Raw genomic sequence first — 22,601 nt, forward strand, 5'->3', positions numbered from 1 at the left:
CCTCTTTGCTCTTTCTGGGATGGCGATGTAATGGTGGGAGTTCCAGAAGCCATTTTGTACCATGTAGTGACCATGAAGTTAGAATCACACAGCAGGATGGAAGGTGAAGCAGTCTAGATGGAGGGGAAGAGTCTAGATCCTGATGAACATGAGGCCATCACATCAGCCTGGACTTGCTGCTTCCCGATATCCTCTACATGAGAGACAAATAAACATCTACCTTATTTAAAGTCACCAATATTTTAACTTTTCTGTTGCATAAGCCAGATCTAAGCCTAATATGGTACTTCACTTGAATGTACAGGCCACATCAGCTTGAGAACAGCTGTGATCAGTGTAATCAGAGAAAAGTGACTGCTCCTAGGGGACATGAAGCATCATATCGAGGGAACTGTAAATCTGGGCTTGCAAAACCAAATACTTACTGGGATGAAGCAGCCAACATCAATGTGTGACGTATCTGGGTAACAAACAATAGAGTGGAACAGGGCCTGAGGCAAGCCCCAAAGTACCAATGGTGTTTACATTTAAATTTTTTTAAAAACTGGTGGAGTCCAAACAGAATATATTTGCTGGACTGTAACTTTTGGGTATGTTCTGTGGTTTTCTAAGATATGGAATGTTGAGTGAACACAGACGGCAGCCTATAGAAATAGACGGCAGAAATGGAACAGTAGGTTAGCATTCCCAAGAAGCAATGGAAGAGGTCCACACAGTGTGAAGCACAAAACCTCAGTGTTTACTTTTGGATTAATTCTTAAAATAGTTACTTTACTATATCCTCTACCACCAAAGTGATCACTAGAGAAATCAAACTGCAAGGTCTTTGGGGCGCCTGGTGGCTCAGTCGTTAAGCGTCTGCCTTCAGCTCAGGTCATGATCCCAGGGTCCTGGGTTCGAGCCCCACATCAGGCTCCCTGCTCGGCAGGAAGCCTGCTTCTCCCTCTCCCACTCCCCTTGCTTGTGTTCTCGCTGTCTCTCTCTCTCTGTCAAATAAATAAATAAAATAAAAATCTTTAATAAAAAAAAAAACCTGCAAGTTCTTTAAGCAAAAGACACAAAGGTTAAAGGACAGGAGGCCAGCTGACTTCTCCATTCAGCCAAAGAGAAAAATGAAAAATAACACGAGTAATTCAAAATGTTTAATTATTTCCACCTTTGAAAATGCCATGTTGATGCCATTTAATTCAGAAGTCACATCATCTCTATTCATAGAAGGGAGCCCAAGGCTAATAACCAAAGCATCAGATTGCACCCAATCATTTCAGCTTTGAGGCCCATTCTCAGCTGGTCTGGGTTTGGTTCGTTGATTTGGGTTGTGGTTCAAAGACCACAGAGAGGTGGGAAAGATTGGCCAGGGTGGAAAAACCAACTGTAGATAAGCCTCATAAAGAAAACCATGACTGAAAACCAGGACAGAAAACAACAAGCACAAGTCCAGGGTAGAATAATGGAGACTCAATAATGGAGACTCAAAGCAGGAAGGACACTCAGCTCCATGACTGTTTCCAGTGGCTTAACTTTTCAAATAATTAATGTGTCTTTTCATTACAACAGTAACACATGTTTGTTATAGAAAAAATTTAAACCAGATAAGCAAAAAGAAGAAAATAAAAATCACCTCAATCCCATCACTAGGAAAGAGCTACAATATTAACAATCTGGAATATATTTTGCCAGACTCTTCTGGACTCTCACTTATACATGTATACATACATGTAAACATATGTATACACATATGTATACATACATGTAAACACATACATACACATGTGTATAGTTTTTTTTACCAAAATGAAATCATAACATGCAAATGATTTTGAAGTTTCTTTCAAACCATAATCCTAGGCATTTAGGGATATAAACTTGCTTGGTCAGAAATTATCAAGTCCCTTTTTCTCCTGGCAAAAGCATTTCAGAAGTTTAATATGAAAAATGAGCATGATGACATGATACAGAAACTGGTACTCATTTGGGTTTTCTGAATGAGGGAGAAGAAAATCACTGCTAGGCACACACCACAGTAATCACTGCTGCAGGCAAGATCCACAGGCAGATGATACAATTAGTGTGCAAAGCTTTGAGGAGAAACAAGATATTAGCATAGTCTCCAAGTATTACTCCCAAAGTATTCATTAATTACACTGTATCTTCACAGTGGAGAAACCCAGCCAACACCACCTCACCAAGGGATCAAGGTTACAGCACCAATATGAAGACATCTCAGCATCACAGGCCCCCCAGTATCATGCACTGAGGAGGCTACATCGCCTCTGTGGTTTCTTGCCAAAAATGCATTACCTCAGATTTTGGAGGAAACACCAGACGAACCTGAACTGAGGAACATTCTACAGAATAACTAGCCAGTACTCTTGAAAAGTCATGATTATTAAAGACAAAAAAAAAAAAAAAAAAAACCTGAGGAACTATCAAAGATTAGAGAGGATTAAAAAAAAATGACAACTAAATACAACATGGGATCCTAAAAAAAAAGGACATCAGTGGGACAAAATGGTGAAATCTGAATAAAGTCTGCAGCTGGGCTAATATTAAAAAAAGAAATAATGTCTCTACTTTCAAGGCAGTGAAAAAGGAGAGCAGAAGCAGTATCATAATTACTCTCCAGTCACTGTAAGTATAACTGCTTCAGAACACTAAACCCAACTCTAAGAGTGCTAGAAGCATCCTTCGCCACTAGGTAAACACAAAGCGGAGGCAGATAATCGCAAGTTAAATGAGTTCCTCTTATCATTAAATTGTAGAGCAATAAATAACCTATTATTCCAAATCAAATAAGCATGTGCACATACACACACACAGAAAATCTGGGCACACTATTGATAACTATTTACATTACCTAAAAAAATCTTGGAATTCCTCCGTTTTGGTAAAGCTCCACCAGATGCCCCTCTTACCTTCTGAAAAGAAAACAAGAGATTGTTAAAATGCAGCCTATAGAACAGACAATGGGGAAAGAGTGGGGAGAATACATCTCACAAGTTCTCGGATTTTACAAAAGGCCAAGATGAAATTCTCAACCTGGACTAGAGATCCAGGATAAACCAGAACTTGACCAGGTCAATGGAGGTAGGTGAAGGGCAATGCTATTGTTCTACCTGATTATTTTCACCAAGTTATCAAGACAGCACTTCTGGAAAGGGAAAGGAACCCGGGATCAAGGTGAACTAGACATTTCAACTTCGAATCAGCATATACTCCCAAGAGGCTGGAGTCCATGCCCAATGCTGGAACTACTCTGGAGAGATGATGGTGACTCCTGGAGAGAAGGCTCTTATTCCCTTATCCCCCTGCTACCCACTGGGTCCCTGTGCTTGGTCCTGGGCATGCACAACAATCACTGTTGAAAGAGCAAATAAATACTGATAAGCAGTCGCTGATATTCTGGTCATACTAATCTCAGTCTAACCTCCCTGAACATTTCTGGAGCACCAACTAATGGCTAGTTGCCATCTGAGGCTTCGTGGATTTTCTACCTCTGGTAGAAGTCTGTGGCAGCAATGAAATAAATGCCCATCAAGTGGTTAAGCTAAAGAAGTAATTCGTTACCCTTCCGACACACACAAAATTTTACCCTCAAATAGGATTATAAAAATGTTTGTTTCGGGCACCCGGGTAGCTCAGTCAGTTAAGCGTCTGCCTTCAGCTCAGGTCATGATCTCAGGGTCCTGGGATGGAGCCCCGCATCGGGCTCCCTGCTCAGCGGGGTCTGCTTCTCCCTCTCCCTCTGCTGCTCCCCCTTCTTGTGCTCGCTCTCTCTCTCAAATAAATAAAATTTAAAAAAATTTTTTTTGTTTCAAATGGCCCAAATTGTATTTCTACACTGTTTGTCCTCTCAGTGATTAGAAAAGAGCACATTTCCAGCACACCATGGCATGAGGGTCAAAGCCCAGCATCTTCCCAAGTAGCCACGTGTTGTGGCAGCATCGAGGCCTTGCTGCTGCTTTAGTTTGTTCCCTTACCAGTCTTAAGTCTCCTTTGCCACACTTTATTATTTGGCATTGAAGGCTGACTCATCTTTGTGATTCTCACATTAAGTTTTACAGCTTCTACTATAAGTTTATAGTTTACATCTTAAGCATGTGAAAATGATTGAACACTTTAGCTCAAAACCTGTCTCTCCAAATACTCATGCCAAATTCTTGTCCCCTCTCTTGGAATCCCTCTCCTCCAAGGTCTCTGAGCCGCTGTTCCTCTCCCCCACGTGCCTGTCTCAAAAAAGGGATGAAATAAAACCTGTACCAAAGGCACATTTAACAGTCCTGGAGGTCACTTGAAATCTCTCTACCGAAGTTTATGGCATGCTTTTAATTGTTCCAACCTCACTGTCTCCTCCATTCCTGCAGGATGGTGGAGGGAGAAAGAAGGAGAGGGGCTGCATGAAGACCTGTTAGACTACGAGGCTCTCCCTGATTCTGCCATTCACACCTTAGACTTGGGAGTAGATTTGCTTCCTTTCAGGAAAAACAAAAACAAAAAAACCCACTAGGTTTCCCTTCCAAAGACCATCGCCTCTGTGCCTGCTTCAGTCTCCACTAGAAATCAACAGGGTTTGAGAAACGGGAACTCCTTGGTCAGCAAACATGAGTTCGCCCATGGGTCAGGCTCTGTGATGGCACTGAGGCTGCAAAGTAGATGAAGACATGGTCCATCCCTTGAGCAGCCCATCAGCAAAGTAGGGGAGGATATATGCAAACAAATAGCTCAATAGATTCTGATGAGTATTAAGAGATATGTGAAAAAGGTAGGATCATAAGAAGGAAATGACAGTTCTGGAGGTGGAGATTGTGGGCAGGTAAGAAGAGCAGCAGGTCTGGCATTTAGCAACTGCTCAGCAAATATTTGTTCAATGGATGGATGGATGATGGATGGATAGATGGATGAATAAACAGATGAATGGATGGACAGATGGATGGATCGATGGATGATGAATGGATGGATGATGGATGAATGTGTGAATGGATGGATGATGGATGAATGTATGAATGGATGGATGATTAATGGATGAAGGAAGGAAGGAAATAAGGAAGGAAGGAAGGAACAGGTAGATAAATGGATGGATGGATGGATGGTGGATGGATAGACAGATGATGGATAGACAGATGGATATGCTGACCACAGGGAATACAAGTATGAGAGGAATGAGACATCCCAGAGAGAAAAGACAAATAGCATGTACAAAGGTATGAAATCATAGTGTATTTCATGAAGAAGTGGTTTGATATATCTAAAGCACAAAGCTAGTGGAGTAAAAGTAGAGTCAGAAAGGCTAGAAGGGGCCAGATTATGGAAGGCCTTGTAATCACATGCAAAAAAAGAAAAAAAAAATTTGGACTTCAACCTGCAACAAAGGGAGATACCAGAGATTTAAGCTTCAGAGTCCCACAGATGCACAGATACATGCATCTGAAAAGATCACTCTGGGGGCAGCATGCACACTGGTTGGGATGCAAGGAGGCAAGTTTGAAGGAAAGATTACTATGGAGAGGACAGGATGGACTTCAGAGCCATTTGGGAGGTGCAGATAACCAGACTTGGGTCACCAACCAGCCATGGAATGAAAGAAGTATCCAAAAGATTTCTAGGTCTCTAGAATTCAAGATGAAGGACAACTCTGAGAAAGAGGATTATTCACTGAGTCTGGGCACACTGAGCTTGAAGTACCTATGAGGTGTTCAAGTAGGAAAAGTCACATCAGAGTCAGATGGTCAGATCTTTGGCTCTGGAGAGACACTGATTAGGAAGTCATCGGTTCAGAGACAGTGGTTAAACAAGGAAATGGACAACACTGATGAGGAAGAGTAGCTTTCAGAGAAAGATGGTCAAAAGGCAACCTGGGAAGTGTGGATATTTAAGGAATAAATGAATGAAGAGATGCTAGTGAGACAAAGTCAGAAAAGGCAGCCTAAAAAAACAGGAAGAAGCCAGGAAAGAATGGTGCCAACGAAAGCAGGAGAGGAGCAGTTCCAAGAGGGAAGCAAGTTCAAATACTCAAAAAGCCAAGCAAAATCAGGGCTGAAACATATCCACCAAGCAAGACAACGCAGCGGTCACCGCAGCCCTGGTAGTTTTAGTGGATTAGCAGGAAGATCGACCCAACGGCAATGCTGAACTTCCAGCGAGGGATACTAGAGATGATGAGAACAGGAAAGCTTTTAAAGACACTTTACTTGAGGGATGGGTTGGCCAAAGGAGGACACAAATTACAGGGACAGTTTTGTGACGTGTTCTTTTTTAAGGTGGAAGGAAAAAGCCAGAAGAGCGAGATGTTGAAGAAAAGGGAGTTAAGGAAGAAGCAAGTTTCCGAGGAGGAAACAGAGCTGTGAGGACAGAACATAGCTTTCTGCTGGGTTGTGGGAACCCAAGGCAAGCAGCTCAGGAAGTTCCTGTCCAGGGTCCCTGTTTCTCAGGGAAGTACAAGTCAAATCGTTTTCTGAGGATGATGAGGGAGGCCTCCCTGGTAGCGCCCTGAGGACGGCACCCAGAGTCTGGAGTGGGAGAAAAGCTGCAGGCCAGGTTTGCTGGGCAGTGAGTGGGCCCAGCAGAAGGGGGAGGCCAGGAGTCTGACAGGGCCCCAGACCATGGTGGTGCAGGATTGCTCGCAGTGTGCTCCTGGAAGCCAGGATGACACTGACAGCATGACTAGCCAGAGCTCTGGGGACAGTTAAAGAGGCAAGACAAGGGCATAAGAGCCCCTTGAGGGCACTGGTGGTAAGAGAACATTTTAAGCCCTGAGAAGCTGTCTCAACAAACAGGGGAAGTGGCCACCTGGACAAGTCACGGGCCTGCAAACTGCAAGGAGGGAAAACAACAGAGTGAAATCAGAATAAATGAGAGCTAAACTGAGAGAAGGTTGTGGTCAGAGAGTGAAATATTTAACTGAAAAGTTAAGAGGCAGAGCTAACTGCACAAGACTGCCAGCATTCTGCAATTCTACCACAAGCTTTGGAACAAGTTATCTCAAGCCTCAGGGCCTAGGTTTCATTTCCACCCCCCCCCCCCCCCCCAGTTTCCTAAAACTTCATCATTTTATACTAAGACATATGTCCAGGACAAAGCATACCTCATAAGAATTGCTAGGTCCCACATAACAAAAGCAGTGAATATAAATCATGTACTATCAGGTGAACATTAGATTATTTTAAAGCTAATCATTGAGTTGATGGCTTATCTGACCTCCTAGCCTTTCTTCCTCCTCTTCCTCCTACTCTGCCCACTGTCCAATTTGGGGATCTCTCCTGTGTCTGGAACTTAAACAGAGAACATATTAGGTAGGCTAGGATGAACGATCAGATGAACTTCAAATCAGCATCGACTCTTTAGAAGTTCCAACACAGTCTACAAACTACTAGGACTGAAGTGAAAGCTGAATAGTATTGCTAAGTATAAAAGTCAATATTTGAATATTATAACATCCCCAAATATCATCAATAACCAATTAAAATACATAAAGTAAAAATTAGCAGTAACAACAGTTACAAAAATTACAGAGTACCTAAAAAAATCTCACAAAATACAAGCTCTTTTATTGAAAATTACAAAATAGTATTTAAGGAGACAAAAGAGAACTGAATAAACAGAGAGTATGTCATTTTGAATACTCATTCAATAAATATTTATGAAGCACCTACTATGTGCTGGGACTGTTAAATGCTGAAGACACAGAACTGAACAAAACAGACAAAAATCCTTGCCCTCATGGAGTTTACCCGATGCTGTGGATTATAGGTTAATCTCTAAATTCACTGTGATCGTGCTCAAAATCTCAACAGGATTTTTTAAACTAGATGAACTGGTTCTAAAATCTACATAGAAAAATAAATGTCTAAACCCAGGGAAGTTCTGGAAAAAGTGCTTGCACTACCAGATATCAAGGCTTGCTACAATAATGCAGAGACAGAAAAATAAGATCAACAGAAAAGAACCGAGAGCCCCAAAACAGACCCAGGTATGAATGGCCAGTCAAAATATAAAAAAAAAGATGGTACTATAAATCATTGAAAAAGACTGCACTACTCTTGTAAGAGAGGACAACTGGTTACCAGTGAGGAAAATAAAAAACAGATTCCCATACTTCACACAAATACAACAACAAACTATAGACTGATTAAAGTCCAAAAATGTCACACATATGCTCATGCAAACACACATGCACTTCAAAAACAAAAGTATTAAAAGAAATATGGTTATAACCTTGAGTTGGGAAACAATTTCTTAGATAAGATACAAAAGGCACAATTCATAAGAAAAAAGTTTAATAAATTTAACATCGAATTCAAAACTTCTATACACAATAATTCATAAATGAAGCAAAAAGTCAAGCCACAGACCATAAGAAAAAAGGAAAACCAGAGAAGAGAAAACCAGGATGGCCGATAGACATATATAAAGATGTCCAACCCTCACAGAAGGAAATGCCAATCATTTAGATGCCACTTTGCAACCATTAGATTGGCAAAAATCAAAAGCCTGACCAAGTGTTGGTGAGGGTGTGGGAAAACAGGAATTGATAATCAGTGCAGATAGGAGTATAAATTGGTGCAACCACACTGGGGAAGGATTTGGCAATACTTCACCAAAATGAAGATAAGCACACCCACACACAACATTACCATTTCCAGATATTTAATGGGTTGCCTCGTTTGTAGAAGCGAAAAAGAAAAAAAAATGGGAACAATCTAAATGTTCATCTATAGGACAGCAGGATAATAAATGACAAGGTACTAAGGTATTAAGAGGGAATAATAAATCATAAAATGAATTAAGTATATTCAGATGCATTGCAACACAAATAGAGTTCAAGAACAATGCGAAAAGGGAAAGCTCTACACAGAATTATAGGTAACAGTATGATAGTATTTACCTACATCTTAAAAACACATAAAGTCCTTCTATATATTGTTCATAACTATCCATACATAAATGAAATATAATGACATACATAGGAATGAGAACAAAATCGCAGCCACGGTTACTACTGAGGAGGGAAACAAAAGGGACTTGAGCTTTCAGGAAAGCTCTTTCTCTTGCTCAAAAAAAAAAAAAAAGTCTGAAGCAAAAACATCCAAATATTTTTTTATTTCTGATTTGTGGATTTCTGACATTATTCTGTGTACTTGTCTGTATTTTTGACTTAATTTTTTTCCTTCAATCGACTCATGTCTTATTAACACCAATGAGAAATTCAGAGGAAGAGAAAAATTAAACTGGGTAAGGTAGGGTTTGGGGAAATCTATGAATTTCTGCCAACAGTCATGTTTCTGTTTCCCATCATCAAAGGGCATCAGAAGTCACGTGGGCAAAGTAAACCCTGCAGGTGATAATGCACAGCACAACAATGTTACAGGAAAGATCTCAAGGCCAGTTCTCCCAGCGTGTGTCTCACCTCTCGCACGTGTCTTTTCAGGTGCATGTATACACTCTGTCCAGTTTTTCGAAAATGTCTTTCAACATGTTCCCTTCCAAAGGCCAAAAATGTATTCATGCATACATAGAGTCCACCTTCAGAATTCTAGGAGAAAGAGACAGATGACAAAATTAGCCGAGCATACCTCGCCAAGTCATTTAAATACAAAAAAGGGGAAGGGAAGGAGGGCGAACCCGGAAGACAAGGCCCAGCAAAAGGCCACCTGGTCGTCGTAGTCCCCTGCGATGACCCTCCAGGGCTCCACAGCCACGCACGGCAGCAGCTCCCACCCCAACCCCTGCTTCCAGGTGCTCCCGGAGAGCTGCCCACAACTTCCCAGTTGCGAGAGCCTCAGAGGCCCTGGGAAATCCACCTGCTTGTCTGACTCTCCAAACTGGGGTAAAGGACAATAAGGGAAAGAAGAAGCTTGGCCAGTGATCCAACTCCTACCACTGCAATGGTTTATCAATCACTCTTCACTGATCAATGCAAGTCTCCGGGAACAGAAAGTTATATACTCTTTTAGCAGGACGGGGTTCTTCGATTCAAAAATATGCATCCCTTCCTTCGGTGACACATGATATGTGATGGTACCCATTAATAAATTAGGACAGTTTAATAAATCAATAAAAACTTAATGAGTAAATAATAAAGGATGGAGTCCTATCATAATCCTAGCTACTTATTTTTGCATCCCTGATATGTGCCAGGTGCTTCTCATATACTATTTCTAAGCCTGACAATACCACAAGCTGCTTATTATTATTTCCATTTTACAGTTTAAAAAAAGAACTGAGGATAAATCACTTGTCCAAGTTCACATGGCTTGAAAGTGTCAGTTAAACTAAAGCTATTTCTCTTTCTATGCCACATTTCAAATATTATTTAATTCCTGACATACTGACACAGTGAACAGTCAAGGATATTGTTCACATTTTGGATGCTTGAGTTTCTATCCCAATTTCATCTCTCCTCTTTCTCTCAATTTACCTATAAAATTAGCCATCCTTGGGGCATCTGGGTGGCTCAGTCGGCTGAGCATCTGATTCTTGGTTTCGACTCAGGTCATAATCTCCGGGTCGTGAGATCAAGCCCCACACTGGACTCCGGGCTCAGCTCAGAGTCTACTTGAGATTCTCCACCTCTGTCCCTTCCCTTCTCCCCCTTAAATAAATAAATAAATAAATAAATAAATAAATAAATAAATAAAATCCATAAAATTAGCCATCCTTTCCTCAATGAAAGTGGATTTTTATTAAGCTCTTCTCAGTGTCACCTCACCAAATAATTTTTTAAAATAATTTAAAAAAAAAATCTATCAGAATTGCCAACAAGCGCCTATCAAAATTCCTTACATTTTAGTGGAGCACAAATTCAACATCAAAACAGGCACTGATGTTCACTACAAATACATGAAAAATAATTTTTAAGTTCCAATAACTCAAGATTGTATATATTTTTAATTTCTTTTTTTTTAAAGATTTTTTATTTATTTATCTGAGAGAGATAATGGAAGACAGAGAGCACGAGAGGGAAGAGGGTCAGAGGGAGAAGCAGACCCCTTGCCGAGCAGAGAGCCCGATGCGGGACTCGATCCCGGGACTCCAGGATCATGACCTGAGCCGAAGGCAGTTGCTTAACCAACTGAGCCACCCAGGCGCCCCATATTTTTAATTTCTAATAAAATTCTCCAACACTGTATCTTTGGTTTCTTTTTTTTTTTATTTTATTTTTATTTTTTAAAGATTTTATTTATTTATTTGACAGAGAAAGACACAGCGAGAGAGGGAACACAAGCAGGGGGAGTGGGAGAGGGAGAAGCAGACTCCCTGCCGAGCAGGGAGCCCGATGCGGGACTCGATCCAGGGACTCCAGGATCATGACCTGAGCCGAAGGCAGTCGCTTAACCAACTGAGCCACCCAGGCGCCCTGTATCTTTGGTTTCTAAGCCGGACATAAATGAGTCTTATCACAATGAGGATATTATAGCATCATTAGTTCAGATATGTGTCTATTATTGTAGCAAATATATTGCATAAGGCAAGAAAAGGAAAAAGGCATAAAGATCACAAATAAAGGGGCGCCTGGGTGGCTCAGTCGTTAAGCGTCTGCCTTCAGCTCAGGTCATGGTCCCAGCGTCCTGGGATCGAGCCCCACGTCAGGCTCCCTGCTCGGCGGGAAGCCTGCTTCTCCCTCTCCCATTCCCCCTGCTTGTGTTCCCTCTCTCGCTGTGTTTCTGTCAAATAAATAAAATCTTAAAAAAAAAAATCACAAATAAAGAAGTAAAATGGTCTCAATTTGCTCATAACATTATAGTCTATATGGAAAATCCTTAAAAATCTACAAACTACTAACTAGTAAAACTCATAAATGAATTTAGCAAGGTCATGGAATACAGACTTATAGGAAAAATCAATTTCAATTTTATACTCTGGCAACAAACATCTTGCAAATGAAATTTTTAAATTTGACTATAAAATAGCATTCAGAAAACTCAGAGTTATTTAGTTTGTGCTTCTGGATAACTTTTTCTCTTTGAATGAGATCATTTGAATAAAACTAGAAAAGTTTTTCAACTAAAGGCAACATACTATATTCACTTGATCAACAGATTAAATCCTTTCAAAAGTTTTAAATAGACATGTTTTTTGCATAGTCATAACCCTTACAAAACTTGCATCATTATAATGGTGAGTTATTCATTAGGACCATTAAATTGAGCACCACATACTGTGATTTTAAAAAATAACATTTCCATTCTCTTCCAATAAAATGTAATTCAATCAAAAAGAATTCAAACCAGAAGATATACCAGGGAAAATATGAGATTTGTAACCAGGGTCCTGAACTGTCACTAATTAGCTCTGTGGCCTAAAGGTTATCATTCAGTCTCTAAGCTTCAGTATTTTCCTTCATAAGCATGGCCAGCAATAATTCCCACCTCACAGGGTTTCGTTAAGTTCAAAGAGGGTGAGCTTTTCTGCCCGTGGACGCATCGTTAAAATCTCCCCTCCCACCGCCGTCATGTCTAAGTCAGAGTCTCCCAAAGCTGAACAGCTGCGGAAGCTCTTCATCAGAGGTCTGAGCTTTCAAACAACCGAGGAGTCTAAAGAGCCATTCTGAGCAATGAGGAACGCTTACGGACTGTGTGGTAATGAGAGATCCAAACACCAAGAGCTCCAGGAGCTTTGGGTTTGTCACATAAGCCACTGTGGAGGAGGTGGATGCAGCCATGAACGCAAGGCCACACAAGGTGGATGGAAGAGTTGTGGAACCAAAGAGGGCTGTCTCAAGAGAAGATTCTCAAAGACCTTGTGCCCACTTAACTGTGAAAAAGATTTTTATTGGTGGCATTAAAGAAGACACTGAAGAACATCATCTAAGAGATTATTTTGAACAGTATGGGAAAATTGAAGTGACTGAGATCATGACTGACCGAGGCAGTGGCAAAAAGAGAGGTTTTGCTTTTGTAACATTTGATGACCATGACTCTGTAGACAAGACCGTCATCCAAAAATACCATACTGTGAATGGCCACAACTGTGAAGTAAGGAGAGCCCTATCTAAGCAAGAGATGGCTAGTGCTTCATCCAGCCAAAGAGGTCGAAGTGGTTCTGGAAACTTTGGTGGTGGTCGTGGAGGTGGTTTTGGTGGGAATGACAACTTTGGTCATGGAGGGAACTTCAGTGGTCGAGGTGGCTTTGGTGGCAGTCTAGGCGGTGGTGGATATGGTGGCGGTAGGGATGGCTATAACGGATTTGGTAATGACGGAAGCAACTCTGGAGGTGGCGGAAGCTATAATGATTTTGGCAATTACAACAATCAATCCTCAAATTTTGGACCATGAAAGGAGGAAATTTTGGAGGCAGAAGCTCTGGCCCCTATGGTGGTGGAGGCCAATACTTTGCCAAACCACGAAACCAAGGTGGCTATGGTGGTTCCAGCAGCAGCAGTAGCTACGGCAGTGATAGGAGGTTTTAATTACTGCCAGGAAACAAGGCTTAGCAGGAGAGGAGAGCCAGAGAAGTGACAGGGAAGCTACAGGTTACAACAGATTTGTGAACTCGGCCAAGCACAGTGGTGGCAGGGCCTAGCTGCTACAAAGAAGACATGTTTTAGACGATACTCATGTGTATGGGCAAAAAACTCGAGGACTGTATTTGTGACTAACTGTATAACAGGTTATTTTAGTTTCTGTTCTGTGGAAAGTGTAAAGCATTCCAACAAAGGGTTTTAATGTAGATTTTTTTTTTCTTTTGCACCCATGCTGTCGATTGCTAAATGTAATAGTCTGATCATGACGCTGAACAGATGTGTCTTTAAAAAAAAAAAAAAGTTCAAAAGGGGTGAGATACATTTCGTGCTGTAAAGCATTACTTAAACAATAGCAATTATTTATTATGAGCTACAGTTCCGTGTGCCACGTGTATCTCCTATTATCTCAATTATTTTATAATTGGGGGAAATAAGCAGAAGGAAGAAAACAGTGAGTCTGACATCCACACTGGCTGGGGGCAACAAATACTAATCTATCAGAAAAACATATTAACCAACTAGCGGGAGAACCAAGAAATTAGCAAGTGGAAGAAGAAACATGTTCAAGTACAGCATTTTTCTGGAGAAAAACACAGAATAGCTATATAATGCAAGAGTTTACAAAGTAATCTCTAAAATAGTCATAAAGTCTTTGCTAATTTCATTGCCAAGAGTTTTTGACTTACTAGGGAATTTGATAAAAAATCTAATATACCCCAAACATTCATTCTCAATTCCTGGGGTCCCCTGATATTGTCACAAAGTCCATAATCAGAGAGAAAAATGCTTTAGCACTCAGAGGCAAATGGCCCCACATAGGGAAGATTCTATGACAGACATCCTTGGGTCTCGTCCACCCCCCACACGGCTGGCTTCTGAAGCCCTGTGTGCCCCTCCACCAGCAGCTCTGAGACGGGGGTGCTCCCCACAGCACTTGCCACCAGTACTAAAACTTCAGGACACAGTGAGATCCAAACCTCTTTAAAAGCTACCCCATATAGAACAAACACTTCAGTCTAATGATTCATGCTTTCTTCCCTCTTGCCGTATTAATGTCTACGTAGTGATCCTGTAAGACTCTTTTCACGTTCAAAGGCAATACTCCATGCCATGTGCTCTGAACACCTTCTTTCGCTAATGATAAGCCTATGCTGACAAGTCTCTCTCTCCCAATTCCTTTGGTTGATAGCCTGGGGTCAGAGCTGAGCCGACTCTTAGTTTTCCAACCCTCAACCTCATGCTCTCATTAACCAGCTGCACCCCCACTAAGATTACTGCCCTGGAAAATACCGTAAAGCAGTTGCCTTCCTGTGGCCGAAAGTGCAGCCTTGAAATCGGGCAGGACCTTCTTTTGCATAAGCACTGTGCTAAAATTGCAGAAACTAAGATCACGTCTTGGGTTTTGTAATGATGCTAGGCAAAGTACATTCAAGAAGAAAAGGAACTGCCCCAGAGTGTAAAGACTGGGGTGAGTCTCTCAATGTCCAGTGTCCTTTGTCTTAAGGTGTGATGCACTATGTCTTTGGAGAAAAATAAAAATAGTGGGCACCTGGGTGGCTCAGTTGGTTGAGCGTCCAACTCTTGATTCAGCTCGGGTCATGATCTCAGGGTTGTGAGATCGAGCCCCCACGTCGAGCTCTGAGCTCAGTTCAAAGCCTGGCTTGAGATTCTCTCTCTCCTTCTCCCTCTGCCCCTCCGCCACACTCACTTCACTTTCTCTCTCCCTCTCTAAAAAAATAAAAAATGTTTAAAGAAAGAAATCATGCAGATTAGAAAACTACCAATTGACAGTGAAATACAACTTGAAGAATAAGAGGGCAGAATACAAAATAATGCTTTTCTCAAGTGATGATGGTAGAGTGCTTTATTATTTTTTTTTAAGATTTTATTTATTTATTTATTTGACAGAGAGAGACACAGCGAAAGAGGGAACACAAGCGGGGGAGTGGGAGAGGGAGAGGCGGGCTCCCCACCGAGCAGGGAGCCCGATGCGGGGCTCGATCCCAGAACCCTGGGATCATGACCTGAGCCGAAGGCAGACGCTTAACAACTGAGCCACCCAGGCGCCCTGGTAGAGTGGTTTATTAAATTAAAACAGGTTATAAATGAAATTCAGATATACTGCAGTAATTTTTAAAATAAATTTTAGCATGCATGAGGATTCCAAAAATATACTCATTCTACAGTAACTGCTTAATATATGTCAAAACACAAGAAACACAAAAATGCGGGAAAATCACTGATTAAAGTTAACGGGACAGGGCACCTGGTGGCTTAGTTGGTTATGCGACTGCCTTTGGCTCAGGTCAGGTCATGATCTCGGGGTCCCGGGATCGAGCCCCGCATCGGGCTCCCCCTACTCTGAGAGGAGCCTGCTTCTCCCTCTCCCTCTGTCTGCCACTCCCCCCCACTTGTGCTCTCTCTCTCTTCATCAGATAAATAAATAAAAATCTTTAAAAAAGAAAAAAAAGTTAATGGGACAGTGAGACAACAGTATACAATAAAATTAACCTCGATCTACATCTTATACCAAACATGGAATAAGGTCCAGAGAGCTCCAAGAGATAAGCATTTAAAAAACCAGAATAGAGCAGAAGAGCATATTTATCCCACTTATTAAGGGGAAAATAATTTCTGGCCAAGAAAATATGGATAGAAAGATGGTGTAGTTGAGTATGAAAATGTAAACACTAATGAACAAGTTTTACACTACAAAAAAAAATGAAACAAATAGAAAACCACAACAGAATGAGGAAAGATGTAAAGTACAATGAAGAAAAGTTTATATCCAAATTATGTAAAAATTGATAAAATTACAAGATGTCAGCATTCAGTTTCAACTTGGTAAGTTTTTCTTTTAAGATTGTTTAGTTTTAGTTGTGAGAAAATATTAAAATCAAATCATCACATTCTCACTACCTCCTGAAGTAATAAGCACATTAAAACAATCTCAAGGCAAGTATATGCCTACTAAACTAGCAAAAAGTATTAAAATTACAAAGCCTGAAGCCAAAGAGAAAACCTGTATATGTACTCTCACAATATAAATCGGTTCCATCTTTCTAGAGATCAATACAACTATGACCCTTTGACACAGTATTTCTCCTTTGGGTACAGACTGCAGGAACCCAAAAGAAAAAGAAAAAAAAAAAACCCTAATTTGCACAAAAATATTCACAGATGCACTATTTATAATAGGAAAAAGAGCTCCCAAACAGAGGAGCTAAGAACTCGTGGCATATAAACACAACAAAATATTACAATGTTATTTTTCTTTTTTTTTTTTCTTTTTTCAAGATTTTTTTTAATTCAAGTTAGTTCACATATAGTGTAGTATTAGTTTCAGGGATAGAATTTAGTGATTCATCCAGTGCTCATTACATCACATGCCCTCCTTAATGTCCATCACCCAGTTACCCCTTCCCCCCACCCACCTCCCCTCCAGCAACCCTCAGTTTGTTTCCTAGAGTTCAGTGTCTCTTATGGTTTGTCTCCCTCTCTGATTTCATCTTGTTATATTTTTTTCCTCTCCTCCCCTATGATCCTCTGGTTTGTTTCTTAAATTCCACATATGAGTGAGATCATATGATAATTGTATTTCTCTGATTCACTTATTTCACTTAGCGTAATACCCTCTACTTCCATTCCACGTCATTGCAAATGGCAAGATTTCATTCTTTTTGATGGCTGAGTAATATTAGGAATTGTATGTCGTGTATATAGGACATAGTATAGAATTGTATACAGTATGCACAGAAAAATAATGTTCATGAAAAAAACACATGCCGATGACAAGGAGGAAAAGAAGAGAGGAAGGGAAGTCTGTTCATTGACCAAGACCTGAAATGAAGCTGGAATGTCATCAACGGTTTTATATTTAAGTTCTTCACCTTGGGGCTCACAGCCTTACCTCCCATTACCTTTGTGCTGGGTCCAAAGAAGTGTTTGTCAAAGTACTATCACGAAGGACCAGATTGTTTGGTGTTGTGTTTTGTTTTGTTTCTGTTCGTTAAGGAAAGACATGTGACCCCACTGCACATGACTAGTCCCGGCTCCAGCCAGATGTGAACTCACTCCCACGTGTAAGTCCCACAAAACCCAAATGGGTCTATACGCTGTTCAAACAAACTAATCCACTGCTCACACACTTGGATGTGGCTACAATGTCAAGTTGCTATAGAAATCTCTAAATGCTTACTCTCAGTGTTTGTACTTATCTCTTGGAACCAGTCAGCTGACCCCACTTGAGTAGCCCTGGCCTCGAGCTACCAGCTGCCATGTCCACACCCCATTCTTAGAACTGCCCAGGACACTACAGTTCTAAGAGTGTCTCATGGTCAAGAAAGCGTCACTTCAAGGACCTTCAGAGATATCGGGTCAGGCCCCAGACCTTCAGGGCAGCCCACACCAAAACCAGCTACATACACCAATGTCTCCATGAATGTACAAGCTCCCCAGATCCCACGCCTGTCCACTTGCCCACCGACCATCCTGTGCCCATAACCGATTCCCGTATCTCCTGGCTCATCACCCTGTGCGGCTGGTCCGTAACCCCAAATCCACTTGTATTTCATGACTGTTAGCATCTCATTCATTGAAATCTGTGGCTGTGAGAAACCCAGGCTTCCTTCATTTGAGGCCACCATGTTCAGATCCTGAATCACACATTCGCTCCTTGAGGGCAGGGAAATCACGTCACGTTCATTACTAAATTCCAACAACAGTACCTGGTACAGAGCAGAACTGAAGAAACAGTTATGGACTGAGTGGCAAAGTTTGTGTAGTTATTTGTCATCCAGTCCCAGAGTTTAGTCTCTCTCTGGAACTGATGCTCAGCACCCTTCTGATCTGTATTTAAGACACTTCAGAGCACAGGCTCCATTTCAAGTCTTTGACAGAACTAAACAATGAGGATCATCAAAAGAAAGCTGGTGGCCATGCACAGAAAAACAGCCCCTGGCATCTGCAGGAACACTAGTTTTTCAGGTTTGCTCAGCTAAAGCCAGGCTCTCAGCAGCTTGAACACTTGAACCCCATTACGCCAGCTCCCCTCCTTTCTGTGACCAAGCCAGCCTCACTGGTTCTTCAGGACAGTGGCTGCCATGTCCACACCCCATCCCACCTTAGACCCGATCTGGCTCCTACTTCCAGAGGCCACCCAGTCCAGAACAGCCAGCGTGCACTTCTCTGCATGCTCTCAGCTAAATAACATTCTAATGATCATTTTCATGATGCGCTAAACAGAAACTTGACCAACATGCAAGCCTTGATTTGGAAACCTGAAATCACAAGGAAGTCAAGAAATGTTATTCAGGGCTTCTCTAAAGTTCTATAATGATCCCCTACGACAATTTCTCCCACCCCACAATCAAACCACGAGAAAGGAGCAACATTAGAAGCCCATGCGTTGCTTAAACCCACTCTTCAAAGCATTTCAATATAAACATGATATACAAACATTCGTTCATTTATTACTTTACATTGTATTATCCTACATACTATTCAGAAGTAACATCGAGGACAAAGTCACCTTTCTTTACACTGCTGCCTTTTAAAAGAATATTAAAACCAAGGCGAATATAAAGGTCAAGGTTACATGTTTTCAGAATAGCAAGTGAACAGTCATTTTAAATAAAAATACATCACATTGTCAATCGGTAGGTGTTCAGAGAACTTTGTTTACAATGGTGTGTTCTTGGAGACCGGCCTCCGCTGGAAGACAGGAAGGGAGAGCGAGCCTGTGTGAGCAGTGCACTCAGGAAACAAAGTTGCTGTGTAACGCTTGTTTTTATAACCACAGACCAGTGTGGAAAACAAGCCGCCATCGCCGCAAAGAGAAACATGATGTAGGTAGATGGCGTCACAACAAATCCCCGTCCAGGACAAGTTCCATACTAACACCCAGGAAGGCTGTGACTCACACATTCATGCAAAAGGGAGATGAGAAGGATAAGAAAACAGTATTTTCTAGAACACTGATTTAAAAAAAAGGGAAGAAAAAGAAATGAACTGAATTAGCTACTTGTAACAGTGAAAGGAAATCACCTGAATGCCCAAGAACAGACTTCTTTAGTAATTTATACATCCATGAACTGTAACACCCTTCAGCCATTTAAAATTTATTTGTAATGCGTATTTACTGAAAGGAAAAGCTCTGCACAGTATTTTTGAGTGAAAAGAGCAGGGAACCAAACAGCGCTTATGATGTTACAATATACACAACATGCTGGCCCTGCACGTTGTGGGACGTCATCTCTGCACGCACAACTCACATGGGATGGTTTTCTTTGTGTTGTCTTTCACATTTTCTAATTTTCTTCAGGAAAACTGATTCATTTTTTAATAGTAGAAACAACCAAATGTGTTTAGAACTAATTATATGTATACATAATAGAACGAGCAGTTTTTCAAATGTTCCCTTTTCTTAACCCAAGCTTTCTTCAGGCTTTCGCAACCAACTTCATAGCTCTAAGAGGCTGTATGTTCTTGCTACTCCCAGTAATTAAGATTATCTGAAATAACTAAGAGTATCTCAAAATGTGTGGCTTAGGAGATTTGGGAACACACAAGTAAAAGAGGGGATGAAGCGTGTAATCTCAGGGAGATAGATGAGAATGTGGTGACAAGAGAGAAGTGAAACAAAGCCAGGTCACTGTACCCCAGCCCAGGTAGATGCCATCTGTGTTCATAGAAGGGGATTCAGAGATCGTCTGCGTGGAGTGGGGAAAAGCTGTGAAGGAGAATGAGGCAGTGACGTCTCCTCTGGGGATTAGAGAAGTTGGTGGGGTGTGGGGCAGGAGGAGTTGATTCAGCAGAGGGAGAGAAAGACAAGCCCGGCTGGTGCTCTGATGACATTTACATCCTACTACAAGATCACTCTGGCTCCTGGGGGGAACTGTAAGGTGGGGGCAAAGAGAATATAAGGTTACAAAGCTATTACGCAGTCTAGAACCACACCACCACTGGCCATGTGGAAATATTTAGCTCTAAATTAATTTAAATTAGTTATATTAGAAGTTCAGTTTCTCAAACACAATGGCCACGTGGCAAGTGCTCAAGAGCCACATGGGTTCCCATACTGGAGATGCAGAACAATTCGATCACCACAGAAAGTTCTTTTAGACAGCCCTTGTCTAAACAAGTCAAGATGGTGGCTTAGCCTGGGGGAGGAGGCAGAAAGTCAGGGAAGGGGACTCACAGCAGGGACGGGGAAACTTTGGCAGGTGCAGGTTATAATTTTAAGAAAGAGTCCCTGAGCAAAAAGATGGATTAGAGAGGGGTGTGTGGAAAAGGGCAGAATCAAGGACAGCTCCTGTTTTAACTCATTAGACTCATAAGACTACCCACCTCTCTGTTGAACTCTTGCTTTCATCAAAAAACCACCTGCCTATTAATTCTGCCTCTCAGGTACTTTCACACCTGAATGGTACCTATAAATATTCCAATGACCAGAGCACAGATCCCCAGTACATTCTGGCTTCTAGAGCCAAACAAACAGACAATAGTTTGTTTTTTTTTCTTTTCAAGATTTTATTTATTTGACAGAGAGAGACACAGCGAGAGAGGGAACACAAGCAGGGGCAGAGGGAGAGGGAGAAGCAGGCTTCCTGCAGAGCAGGGAGCCCGATGCGGGGCTCCATCCCAGGACCCCGGGATCATGACCTGAGCCAAAGGCAGACGCTTAACGACTGAGCCACCCAGGCGCCCCTGGACAAGAGTTTTTAAATGCAAAAATTAAGTACAGGCAGATGGGAAGCCAATGGGCAATAAGAAAGTAAAACAAGGTTCCAGATCAAGGGCAGCAAGCATGCAATCCATAGAAAGGGGAAATATGATGAGGAAAAAGTACTATCAAAAAACAGGCTGGACAGCAAGGAAACACTCAAACAGCTCGCCAGTAGAACAAAACTTCCGGAATACAGTATTTGCAAAATCCAAAAACCTTGCTTCCAAAAGCAAATCCACTGAAATAAAATTATCCATATAAACTAAGTAGAAAAAACCAAATGCGTGTAATCCCAGGAGAGTGTAGGCCTCTCCTGGACATCGATAAATCTTGCTTGTGGCCATGAAGTGTTAAGAAAAAATACAAATGTTGATGCAGTAATGATTCTTCCCATTTGCTCCAACTTTGCCATTTTCCTCTCTGCAGAGGGCTCCCACATATGCCTTAGAGCCGCACAGCCACCCCAGATAGCTAAAGGCAGACTCCAAACAGCTACGTTTTAACACACTGTATATTTACTGTTCCACCGATCAGTCATTTAGGAACTTTTTTCCTAAGGATAAAACCACATCCTTGCTCTGGGTATTTGGAGCAATGAGGATGCTGTCACCCAAACAGCTGGGGAAGGGTTTTGGCAAGGCATGAGGAACAGCTACTACAAGGTTCACAGGACAAATGAGCAAAATAAAACTTGTCAGAGTGAGGACACTGAGGTGAGCACCTTCGGCAGGGCTAAACTGAAGCTACAATCCACGTAAGCAGTTACCAGTTTACATATAAAAAGAGAAAATGTGAAACCACCTATCAAAGGTAAAAACGTTTTATAATCATTTCTTCTCATTTTCAAAAAGAGATGGTTTTCTTCAGGATGCATTTCCCCTGACAAACTATATTAAACATGAAGATTAGGTTTCCAGGCTAACCCATAAAAGCCCATCACTACGAGCTGGATTTGAGTATATATAATAGCCCTGAACAGAGCTCCCCCGCAAGGAGGCCAGCAAACACTCCTGCCCAAGGCTTTTGCTGAAGGGCAGAGCCTCATGCGGAATTGCCAAGTACAGGCTGTCTCTCCTTGGCAACCCCAAGACACTATAAATCTCATTTCACATTCTTCTCAGAAGGATCCCCTCCCAACTAAATCCCACTTAAAGAGATGGCTAGCATTAAGCAGGTTTAATGGGAAGGCATGATTATAACATCCCTTCCAGGTAGGTACTACAGAGGGAAAAGCCAAGGCTCAGAGAAATTCAGTGAAATTAAGACACCTGCTGAAGTCTTACTGCTACTAAGTAGTAATGGGGTGGGGGAGGGGCCGGGACCCAGGCCAGTCTGGCCCTCCACATGCTGCCTGGGGCAACTGAGAAGCAGACGTTGTTTTGGTGGCAGGAGCCAGGTGGGTGGCTGTGGGCAAGC

The 22,601-nt window shown here is 41.7% G+C and overlaps 1 protein-coding gene, 1 non-coding gene and 1 pseudogene across 2 annotated transcripts in view; 2 read left to right on the plus strand and 1 right to left on the minus strand.

The window, feature by feature from the left end:
- The window catches only part of USP13 (ubiquitin specific peptidase 13), a 113,118-nt gene that overhangs the window by 78,235 nt on the left and 12,282 nt on the right, over positions 1 to 22,601 (minus strand). Inside the window, exons 2-3 of the mRNA XM_021692342.2 lie at positions 9,404 to 9,529; positions 2,858 to 2,918 (exon numbers count right to left, since the gene is read on the minus strand). Coding sequence (XP_021548017.1) covers positions 2,858 to 2,918; positions 9,404 to 9,529 — 187 coding nt within the window. The remainder of the gene's footprint in view (positions 1 to 2,857; positions 2,919 to 9,403; positions 9,530 to 22,601) is intronic.
- LOC123324830 lies at positions 12,449 to 13,405 on the plus strand (annotated as a pseudogene).
- On the plus strand, positions 14,803 to 14,979 carry LOC123323247. Its single transcript, XR_006539300.1, has one exon. It is a non-coding gene; the product is annotated as a small nucleolar RNA SNORA81 (small nucleolar RNA).

This window comes from Neomonachus schauinslandi, chromosome 1, assembly GCF_002201575.2.
Source record: "Neomonachus schauinslandi chromosome 1, ASM220157v2, whole genome shotgun sequence".
In the NCBI taxonomy this organism is placed as follows: Eukaryota; Metazoa; Chordata; class Mammalia; order Carnivora; family Phocidae; genus Neomonachus; species Neomonachus schauinslandi.